The sequence below is a fragment of the Mustelus asterias genome, chromosome 10, assembly GCF_964213995.1.
Source record: "Mustelus asterias chromosome 10, sMusAst1.hap1.1, whole genome shotgun sequence".
In the NCBI taxonomy this organism is placed as follows: domain Eukaryota; kingdom Metazoa; phylum Chordata; class Chondrichthyes; order Carcharhiniformes; family Triakidae; genus Mustelus; species Mustelus asterias.
This window is the reverse complement of record NC_135810.1, coordinates 72611158-72623234: the sequence shown is the minus strand read 5'-3', so window position 1 is coordinate 72623234 and position 12077 is coordinate 72611158. Positions and strand designations below refer to the sequence as shown.

The 12077-nt window shown below is 39.3% G+C and overlaps 1 protein-coding gene across 1 annotated transcript in view; it reads left to right on the top strand.

Annotated features, from left to right (window-relative positions):
• LOC144499661 (ubiquitin carboxyl-terminal hydrolase 35-like) overlaps positions 1-12077 on the top strand; it is a 105271-nt gene that overhangs the window by 27980 nt on the left and 65214 nt on the right. Inside the window, exons 6-7 of the mRNA XM_078221904.1 lie at positions 3823-3924; positions 11297-11455. Coding sequence (XP_078078030.1) covers positions 3823-3924; positions 11297-11455 — 261 coding nt within the window. The remainder of the gene's footprint in view (positions 1-3822; positions 3925-11296; positions 11456-12077) is intronic.

The window sequence follows — 12077 nt, the reverse complement described above, 5'->3', positions numbered from 1 at the left end:
TCAAAATACCGTAATAATGTCATGCAGTATTGTAGATTGATGGTAATTGTTACAGCTTCAATGGTTTGAAGTAGTGCTTTTTTCCTTATTTGACAAAACAGTGATAAACGTGACATTTAGATTGCAACATAGCATTTAGCAGATCTCTAAACATTGAATGGAACTCGGAGGTACTAGTTGTAACAGGCCACAAAGAATCAAATGTAACAGAAAAGCTGAGAAATTAATTACGAAACATTGGGTTCTTGCATAATGGACATTTTCAAAATTTGTTTTTTGCTATTTGCCATTTTTTCTCCTCCCAGGATCTTGATTTGAATTTTGTGCAGACTAATGGAATAAAAAACTGCTGGTAATGCAGGATGTAAGGTTTGTGCATGAAATGGTTATGAGTAGCCAATTGAGTAACTCTTGCCTCATGACTCTGTACTTAATTGCCAGTTTTGCTGCGAGTGGTTGTTAGGATGGTTATTGTAGGAATTCATGTGGGGAAAGAATTACGGTAATGATGTAGTTAATCTTTTTACTAATATTGTAGTCAAGTCATATTGAAGCAGGATGAGAGAGCTTTTCTCTGGATGTGGTCTAAGCCATTATTGATGTGGAATTGTTTAGACCGGGTGTCAAGCAAAAGAAAACAGAACACAACTTGAGCACTCGTGGAAATATTTTGGTCCATCTACTTTATTTCCAGTTAGTTGTTTTAAATATTTTAATTTATATTTCCTGAATTGATTTACAAAATGTTCATTTTTATCTATGCATCTATCTTTGGTTGCAGTGTATTTTCGTATATGCTTTGGAAAAGGAGTTGACAATGACCTGGATCTCTGTTTCTGAGTGAACACACATATAAGCATCATATACATATTGAAGCTCTGTGACAAGTTGATGTAGTTTTGCTTTTGGATTGATGGCAGCACAGGTTGAACATTTTCCATCAGTTCTGTAGATTATCTCTATGCCTGTAGGTAATTTGCTGGAAGTGACATATAGTATTGCAATGAGGAAAATGGAGAAAAGGATGGTGTGATGGCACAGGTTTGTTTGACGTCAGTTTTCACTGAGATTTGTTTTGTGGTTGTTTTGTTGGTGAGGATCAAGGCATGCTTGCCAATTTGAACACAGCCAAATTTTGAGAAGGATACTCTTTAAACCTTTGCAGTTGACTTAAGTTGAACATACAAATTAGAAGCAGAATAGATCACTTGGCCCCCCTTGAACCTCTCAACTCTACATTGCTGCTTAATAATAATCTTCCACCCCCTTGCTTATCAAGAATCTATCTACCTCTGCCTTAAAGACTCTGCTTCTACTGCCTTTTGAGGAAGAGTTCCAAAGACGCATGACCCACGGAGAAAACATTTCTTCTCATGTGTCTTAAATGAGTGATCTCATATGTTTAAACAGTGAGCCCCAGTTCTAGATTCTCCCACAAGAAGAAACACCCTTTCCACATCCACCCTGTCAAGGTTCTTGTAATGGTCAATCAAGTCGCCTCTTACTCTTTTAGATTCCAGTGGATATAAGCCAAGCCTGTCCCACCTTTCCTCATAAGGCGACCCTCCCATTCCAGGTATTAGCCTAGTATACCTTCTCTAAACTGCTTCCAATGCATTTACATCTTCCTTTAAATAAGGAGACTAATACTGTGCATAGTGTTGTCTCCCCAGTGCGCTGTACAACTGAAGCATAACCTCCCTACGTTTGTATTCAATTCCCCTCACAATAAATGATAGCATTCTATTAGCTTTTCTCATTACGTAGAATCATAGCATCATACAGCGTAGAACAGGCCCTTCGACCTATCAAGTCTGCACCGACATATTAGAAACACCTGAACTCCCACCTAATCCCATCTGCCAGCACTTGGCCCATAACCCATAGAATCATACAGCGCAGAAGAGGCAATTTGGTACTTGTATCTGCACTCAACCTTTTGTGATTCATGCACTAAGACACTCTTTTGAGATCCCTTTGCAACTCAGAGCTCTGCAATCTCTCACCGTTTAGATAATGATTTTTTAATTCTTCCTTACAAATAGACAATTTCATATTTTCCCACATTATACTCCACATTACAAATCTTTTCCCATATCCAAATCCCTTTGTAGCCTTATATCCTCTTTGTAACTTAGTTTCCTATCTAGATCTGTGTCATCAGCAGATTCAGCAACTATTGAGGATTTAGTGAGGTTGAAAAAGGCCATGTATAGTGGTTGGTGCTGTTCTTTGCACTTTTCTTAAATTTCCTGTGCAGTGAATATTGCCTCTGGTGCCTCTGATTGGGGGAAGACTGCACTGCAACTCTGGAAGGAGTTCCTCAGCCACTGGGTGAACAAGGTTCAGGAAGATCCTTGCAAGTGGGCCTTTCACTAAGCGCCCAGAAAACCAAAGTGCTCTTTCAACTACCACAGCAAAACACCTCCCCTTGCCGATCCTGAAAAATGTGGATTTTTTTTTATATCCTGGGAGTCTCCTGTCGATCTAAGACACATAGGTGCTAAAATTTGTCGTCTCTGATTTGCCTGCACAGCCTTCAGCTGACTAAGAAACATTGAGTTTTACGGGGCAGCAATGACTCCTGCATCCATGTGCTTCAATTACTTGGGTAGATATGGTGCAGGTACCTCAAAGCACTGACGGACTACCAGCAACAGTGCATTTGCAAGATCTTCCAATTAGGGTTGCAAGAAAGGAGGTCCAATAACAGCATCCTCTCCCAAGTTAACTTGTCCAGCAACGAGGTGTTAATCACACAAGCCAGCACAGTTGCTGGTAGTCCTTCAGTGCTTTGAGGTACCTGCACCATATCTACCCAAGTAATCGAAGCACATGGATGCAGGAGTCATTGCTGCCCCGTAAAACTCAATGTTTCTTAGTCAGTTGAAGGCTGTGCAGGCAAATTGGAGACGACAAATTTTAGCACCTATGTGTTGCTGGTATGCCTGACACCAGACTTAAGAGCAACGGAACTCTATCACGGAGACTCCCAAGGGGACAGTGGAAACGCATGAGTAATGTGCTTAAAACATCCCTGAAGAGATCAAACATACCGACTCATAGGAGACCCTCACTCATGACCGACCAGAATGGAGGAGTCCCATTCTGGAAGGCACCAAACACATGAAAGATTCTGGGAGTGTGCAGAGGCAAATTTGGAAGTAGAGCACCAACCTCCAAATAACTTTAAACTTTCACTCACCATCTGCCCCAATTGTGACAACCTGCAGATCATGCATTAGACTTAGCAGCCATTTTAGAGCCTATTGAATCAGGGTGGAAGCAAGTCATCCTAAATCCCATGGAACTGCCTAAGAAATAAATTTTATATGGAATATGTATTTGGAAATATTAGATGGAACAGTGAGTGAGTTTAATCCTTTCTGCAGACCCAGGATTAAAATCCTCCCAAATGACTGACTTCAAAATTAAATGAGTCTGGGTTCAGATCCTGTTGGGTATAAAACCAGAATATGTATAACTGTCTAACAATTCAAGGATGAAATTATGTTGGTGTGCCATTTTGTTACCTGTAAATTTTTGTCATGTATTTCACTGAAGAAATAACTTCCAAAGCCGAATAATGAATTAAATGCCAGAACATTTTCTGGAAAAAATTGATAAATATATTACATAGTGTTTCTTGTGTGCAAGTTGGCTCCCATGTTATAATAGTGACAACATTTTAAAAATACTTTCTGGATGTGAAATACTTTGGGGGACCTCCTTAGCTATGAAACACTTTGGGACCTCCTGTAGTATTTAAATGCAAGTTCTTTTGTCGTTCTTTGAACCAACCATTAACTTCATATCTTCTAGGTGTTCTCAAGGTTATTTTATCCAATTGTGAGAGAAGGAGCCCTTGATGTATTGAAATATATGCTGCTTAGTTTCCAACATTCACCAGAAGCTTTCCATGTGGTAAGTATTATCCTTGTCTCGAAAGAGGGGGAGTGTGCAGTATGAAAGTACGATTGTGCAATTTACTTGAATCCTCTATTCAACATGATTATGATTTTAATATTGTATAAACATTAACAGAACAACTTTGACATCTATAAATTTGGCACTGAAACTGGGTTGTTTGTAGGAACAAAGTATTGTTTTCCAGCAATTGAAAATTATTTGGGGACAATATTTGAAAGCAGCCCAAAGTAGAATACTTAAAGCAGTTTTGTTAGATTGCAATTGTTTAGGCCTACACTTTTGAATAGTTTAGACCTGAAGGCGCAGATTTAGTTTCACCTACTCCCCCATTCATGGCACAAGTCAATTCCTGCCTCCCTGCCTGAATCCACTATAGTTTGCCTATCGCAGCAACACGTCCACAGCAGACGCCATCTCCCTAGCTCTACACTCGAGCCTGGAACACCTAGGTAACACAGACACCTATGTCAGACTCCTCTTCACAGACTACAGCTCAGCCTTTAAGACCATTATTCCAACGAGACTCATCTCCAAACTTCGTGGCCTGGGGCTCGGCTCCTCCCTCTGCAACTGGATCCGAGACTGTATGGCCAAATTCCCCTCCAACTCAATTTTCAAGTTTGCTTATGACACCATTGTTGTGGGTAAGATCTCAAACAATGACGAGACACAGTACAGGAAAGAGATAGAGAATCTGATGAACTAGTGCGATGACAGTAATTTCTCCATCATTGTCAACAAAATGAAGGAGATAGTCATCGGCTTCAGGAAGCATAGTGGAGGGCATGCCCCTGTCTACATCAATGGGGACGAAGTAGAAATGGTCAAGAGCTTCAAGTTTTTAGGTGTCCATATCACCAACAACCTGTCCTGGCCCCCTCCATGCGGATGCTATAGTTAAGAAAGACCACCAGCGGCTCTACTTACTTAGGACACTAAGGAAATTTGGCATGTCCGCTACAACTCCCATCAACTTTTACAGATGCAATCATCGAAAGCATTCTTTCCAGTTGTATGGCTCCTGTTCTGTCCAAGACCACACTAAACTACAAAGGGTCGTAAACGAAGCCCAGTCCATCACTCAAACCAGCCTCCCATCCATTGACTCTGTCTACACTTCCCGCTGCCTTGGAAAAGCAGACAGCATAATCAAGGACCCCAGACGTACTCTCTTCCACCTCCTCCTATCGGGGGAAAAAAATACAAAAGTCAGAGGACACGTGCCAACTGACTCAAAAACAGCTTCTTCCCTGCTGCCATCAGACTTTTGAATGGGCCTACCTTGCATTAAGTTGATCTTTCTCTACACCCTAGCTATGACTGTAACACTGCATTCGGAACCCTCTCCTTTCCTTCTCTATGTATGGTATGCTTTGTCTGTGCAAGAAACAGTACTTTCCACTGTATACTAATACAGCTTCACAGCGCTGAAAAATTATGAAGAAATGGGCCAGAGTTGATTTAAAAACAAGCTATATAGTATGTGGCAAAGACTATTCTGAGCAGTTGAGTGCAAAGGTGAACGATATTTTCGCTGGGTGAACTTTTTGCACAGAACAGTGTTCAGTAAATTCAGTGAGTGTTTAGCTGCTTAATACTGACCCAAATTCTGAAAAGGGAGGTTTTTTAAAGAAATAGTAACCGTAGGCAAGAACTTCCACATTAGGAGGAGTGAGATTCTTTATTCTTTCATTGGATGTAGGCATTGCTAACTAGGCCAGTATTTGTTGCCTATCCCTAGCTTCCTGAAGATGGTGGTGGTGAGTCACTGCCTTGAGTCTCTGCAGTCCATGTTGTAGTGTAAGCGTACAGATGGTGCCGACAGGAAAAGGGTTGGGGGCGGGTGGTTCCAAGATTTTGAACAGCATTGGTGAAGAAATGGCAAAATAGTTCCAAGTGAGGATGGTCTGTGGCTTGGAGAGGAAATTGCAGGTGGTGATGTTCCCATGCATCTGCTGTCCTTGCCCTTTTAAGTGATAGAGGCCATGGGTTTGGAAGGTGCTGTTGAAGAAGGCTTGACAAGTTGCTGCAGTGCGTTTTGTGATGGTACACCCTGCTGCCACTGTGTAGCTGTGGTCGATAGATAGATGGAGAATTTATGTTTACTCACTTAAGCAAGTTTGTATATCACCAAACTTAAAAATCAGCCATGAACAAGTGCAATTGGATAATATATTGGAGGATTCTTTTTTAAATTGCTTTTCGAAACTACATTCTTGAAATATTTGACTGGCAACTTGGTGTAGTTTGGTTTCTGTGGCTGAAAATTGGTTTATCATTATAAACATCTTAATTAGTGCCTATTCCACCCCATGTTATTTTATAATAATAACTGAAAACTACAGATCCATTTGCTAGTTATATTGGTGTCCATTTCTTAGTGAATCAAAGACGTTTAAAATATTTTTTAAAAATGTGACTTTAAAAGTGTCCTTTGGCCAAAGGAACGCTCTTGCAAGTAGGTACAAAAAGTGTAAACTCCCAATGTTGGTTAAATTAATCTGTGGGTAGGGTCTGCTTCTAGAGTGATTTTTTTTCAGCGAGTGCAAAAGATCATAAACTAGTTCCACATTAGAAGTAATTTATATTTAAATTCCACAATCTTTGCATGGTTCAGCTGATTTTGGGCGAGTTGTGATGAAAACATGCAGCGTAACCTGGTGTAAACTCCAGGCCCCGGATTTTACTAGAAGTTCATGTTTTGCTGCTACAGAGCGATAGGATGTGAATATATAGTTATGATTCCCTTGGTAGCAAAATGCTGAATATAATTATGCATGCAAAAGGAGTTGCAGAAGGAAAGGAGTCTCATCATATAATCAGAACCTGGAAGAACAAATTCTTCTATATAACACGTGAACATTTCCTCGGACTGAAGTGAATAGTGAAAGTGAGTTCTTCTGTGGTTGCTGCCACAACCAAGGGTCATTGGTCCTTCAACAATAACTTCTAAGTGGTTAAGCAACAAGTATTTATTTAATAAGGTAAAGTGAGAGACTGCCCTTGACAACAAGGCAGCCCTAGCAAAACTAAAGTCAATGGGAATCGGAGGTGGAGGTGAGGGGGTGCACTCACTGTTCAAGTCTGTCTTAGTATAAAGGAAAATGGCTGTGGTTGTTGGATGTCAATCATCTCAATCCCAGTGCATTTAGGAGTCCCTCAAGGTAGTGTCCTCAGCCGAATCAGCTTCATCAAGACATTCCCTCCAACAAAAGGTCAGATATAGGGATGTTCAGCACCATTTGCAATTCTTCAAATGCTGAAACAATCTGTCCAAGTGCAGCAAGACCTGGACAACATTCCGGCATGGATTAGTAAGTGGCAAGTAACATTCATCAGGCATCTCCAACAAGAGAGAATTTAACTATGTCTCCTTTATTTACAATGTACAATTTGAAGGGATGTTACAAAGGGATTGAATGTGTAATGGCTAAATTTGCTGATCTCACCAAGGTAGGTAGGAAGGTAAATCGACAAGAGGAAATAGAGAGTCTAAAGGGATATAGACAGGTAAGGTGAGGGGAAAATGTGTATTTATCCACTTTAGCAGGAAGAATAGAAAAGCCATATGCTATTTAAATGGAGAGAAAATACACGATTCGGTGGTACAGAGGGAACAGGGTGCTCTGGTAAACGAATCTCAGAATGTGATGTAGGTACAACGAATGATAAGGGAGGCACATGACATGTTGCCATTTATTGCAAGAGGAAACAGAATATAAAGGTTGGGAAATTTTACTGCAGCTGATCAGGGCATTGGTGAGACCACATCTGGAATACTGTGTACAGTTTTGGTTGACTTATTTGTAAAAAAGATATAATTGCATCAGAAGCAGTTCAGAGAAGGTTCACTTGACTCATTCCTGAGATGAGGAGCTTATTTTGTGAAGGAAGACTGAACAAATTGGGCCAATACACATTGGAGTTTGGGAAATTGAGAGGTGATCTTATTGAAATGCAAGATTCTCGGGGGACTTGATAGGGTGGGTGCTGGGAGGATACTTGCAGTTGTGGAGGAGGGTAGAGCCGGGGACACAGGTTAAGAATAAGAGGTCTACTGTTTAAAACTGTGATGAGAAGAATTTTTTTCTCTCAAAATGTGGTTAGTTTGTGGAATTCTCTTCCCCAGAAAGTAGTGAAGGATCGATCATTGAATTTATTCAAAGCAGAGTTCTATAGATTTTTGACAGACAAGGAAGTTAAGGGTTATGGCAGGCAGGTGACAAACTAGTGTTGAGACCACAACCAGATCAACCATTTGTTATTCAATGGTGCAGCCGACTTGAAAGGCTGAAAAGCCTACTCCTAAGTTCTGTTACTATGTTCAGTTGCTGAATTTCCCTCACCATCAACATTCAGGGGGTTGCCATTAACCAGAAACTGAACTGGACCAGCCATATAAATACTGTGGGTGCAAGAGCAGGTTAAAAGCTGGGAATTCTGCAGTAGTACTCATCTCCTGACTCCCCAAAGCCTGTCCATCTCTCAGGCAGAAGTCAGGAGTGTGATGGAATGTTCTCCACTTGTCTGGATGAGTGCAACTCTAACAACATTCAAGAAGCTCAACACAATCTCGGACATATAAGCCAACTTGATAATTGTCCCATCCACAGTCTCCCCAGGAGGCATGGTTTGAATCCCACTTCTGACAAATGTCTTTCATTGAATTCATTTAGTAATTTTGTCATTGGACTAGTAATCCAGAAACCCAGCGTAATGTTCCGGGGACCTGAGTTCAAAGCCCAACGTGACACATGTTGCAATTTAAACTCAATAAAAATCTGATGACACCATTGTTGATTGTTGTAAAAACCTATCTGGTTCATTAAAGAAATCTGCCATCCTTGCCTGGTCTAATTTACACGTGACTCCAGACCTATAGCAATGTGGTTGATTTTTAAATGCCCTCAGAAATGGCCTAACAAGCTATTCAGTTCAGGCTAATTATGGATGGGCAATAACTGCAGGTCCAGCCAGCAATTCCCACATCTCATGAATGAATAAGACAAAACCTGGGTTAACTACAGAGCAGGTTCCTCTCAGGAAGATGCTAGACTCTGTTCTGAGGCTCAATTTACTTATGGCCTTGCAGGACACCCTCAAATATAGTGCTAAAGCTGTTTACCTTGTTATGGATCTTGTTGGTGTGTTGGTCTAAGCAACCAACCCCCATAGGTGTAAGCCATTTTTTAACTTGGGTGTTGTCCTAATTTTGAAGACTTCAATGTTTTTGTTTTTTAAGCATTATAAACTATCTTTTCTTTCTGACAGAAAGGCAGGATAAAATAAATTTCTTTCCTCCCCTCCCCGCCCACCCTTGAACATTTAATCTTCACTTGAAGTGTTGGAACAAAGTGGGAGGTGATGCCTTGCATATTTTCATAGATTTAAACCATTTTCATAAAATATTCTAGAAAACAGCATTTACAGACATGCCTCCTGAAAAGGAAGGAAAAATTGTTTCTCCTTTGAAAATTTTTAATGAGCAATTTCCAATTGAGTAAAATCCTACCTAGTGGGAAATCTGCAAGGTAATACGTCAGTTAAAATAAGTCAAGTTACTGCAGCAATTTAAAATATGGCTGTTTGGATTGTGGAAGTGCTGTACAAATTAACTTTTTGTTTCATTTTGTTTATCTTTGACTTCGTGATCAAGTACTTTAACTTGGGAAACCTTGCGGTTTTTTTTGTATAGAGTTTATTACTGCATATTTTAATTAACAAGGCATATTGCTATTTAATACTGTAAACTAGAACTTTATATCTTGTATTTTAATAAAGATTTTTAAAGAATTTGCAAATATCTTTAAATGATTACTTCTAGGAATCTATTTGATTATCTTTTAACATTGCTTTCAGGGAAGAATGATTAACATACAATGGATAATTTAAAACTGGTTGGACAGTTAGTAAAATGTTTACCATATTCTGCACTGCAACACTTTCCATTAATGTAATTTAATGTTTAAAAGAAATTAAATAAATTGCAAAGGGTTAGAAGCAAATTATTGTAGTTGCTGGAATCTGAAGCAAAAACAGAAAATACTGGGAAATCTCAGCAGGTCTGACAGCATGTTGGCGAGAGAGCTGAGCTAACATTTTAAGTCTGGTTGACTCTTCATCTGAACACCATGTTTGCAATTCTTTCCTTCCTCCTTTATTCACCCAAAATGTGGCACTTTGAAGCTATTCCATGTGTTTGGGAGTTTTAAGAAAATGCGTAACTGGGTGATAAGTGTGGCTTGGATTGTTTCTTCTTGAGCAGCCATAGGTTGCCTCCTAATGAACACTATTTGCCAACTCACCAAGAAAATAATGTTCAACTGCCTTGCTTTAAGTAGAAGAAAACATGGCTATAGGGTTTACACTGGGAAAGAAGGAACATTTTGGCAATATATGTAGGGACACTAATTGCTGTCCAGAATGCAACTGATTTGTGTAGTTTCCCCATCTATCATTCTGATAGATCATGTTGTTATGAGTTTGATTTTTATGCAAGCAATTTATATGTAGCTAGCTTTTGCACCCTGCATTTTGAAGAAATAATCAACTTTAGTTAGGTAATTTGCCCTCCATTTTACTGGAAAATTTACCATGTTTTATCAGGAGATGTTGATGTAATTTAAGTCATTAATTCTGTTTGTTGTATTTTGTGGAGATTCGTTTTGCATAAACTGGTCAGTTTTCTGTACTGTGCTATTGATGTAGGCTCTATTTTGTGAGTAAAAACAGTCGCTCAAGTCTTGTGATCTATCCTCCCCTGCCTTCAAGTCGTAAGTGGTATCAATAGACACTCCTCAGCATTGTATATTCTGTCTGGGCACATCAGTGTTGTATACTTTAATATTTTCCGCAAGCACTGTGTGTCAAGTAACACATATGGGTTAATTTAATGTCTGCAAGGTACAAATATGGAGTCTTGCCTGCCTGGATGCTGATATATTAGCAATATCTAGACATAGCCACAGCTATCCATCCACCTTGCTTTTTGGAATGTATATTCAGAATTACAGATTAACTTGACGTAAATCTGCAACTGTTAACTTTAATGGGTGGAAAATTTTGGGAAGCGTCCATGTAATTTCCTGCTAAGATCCAGAGGAGTGCTTTCATAAAATCTGGCCACGTCATTTTTATTAATGCAATTTATTTATCAGCTGGAATTATGCAAGCTCTCAGTTGGAGCTGAGTTGTATGATTATAAGCATTCCATAAATATTGTTGTTCTTACTGAAATGAGAGGTGAAATCAAATGGAGTGCAAAATTAAATTATGAAAATACTTAATGCACTCAAGTATTTTAGTTGTGCATTTATTTATGGCTTAAAGTTTCACTTACAGTAATTCATATCTCATTACCCCACAGCTTGTTTCTGATATTCCCAAATTAGTTGTGTCACTGTCTAAAGAGGAATCTAACACTGGCACAAGTTGCCTTCAACAGTTGTCTGAATTGGTGCACTGCATGATCTTCCGATTTTCAGGCTTTCCTGACTTGTACGAACCTGTCATAGAAGCACTAAAGGTAAATGATAGAGATTCTTTCTATTTGTTTGTTTTGAATAGCATTGTAAAATGGGTATTTTAAGCATATTAAGTAAAAAATACTACAGCGACTGGAAATCTGAAACAAAAATTAGGAAATGCTGGAAATGCTCAGGTCCAGCAGCACCTGTGGAGAGAGAAAGAGTTGTTGCAAGTCTCTGACTTTTCATCAATATGAAGTCTCACAACGCCAGGCTGGTGTTGTGAGACTTCTTACTGTGTTCACCCCAGTCCAACGCCGGCATCTCCACATCATGACTTTTCATCAAAGACATTTAAGTAAAATACATAGTTCAATCATATATTTTAGTTGTCCATTCATTTATGGCTTTCAGCTTTTTTACAGTAGTCAGTATTATGCATGTAGACATACCACATTTAAAATACACCTTTTCTAACTGTACCCTGATGAGTGCCTCATTAGACTTCTTTGTCTGAGGCCTGCTGTTACAATACAATATAGTCCAAGAACCGGAATTAGTTAATTAATTATGTGAAGTTCCATCTGTTGTCCAAGTCACTAGGAGATATTAGTTTATAGTACTTGGAGATCCAATTTCCTCTTTATTGGGAGAGAACTAGCTGCTCTCAGCAAAATACCT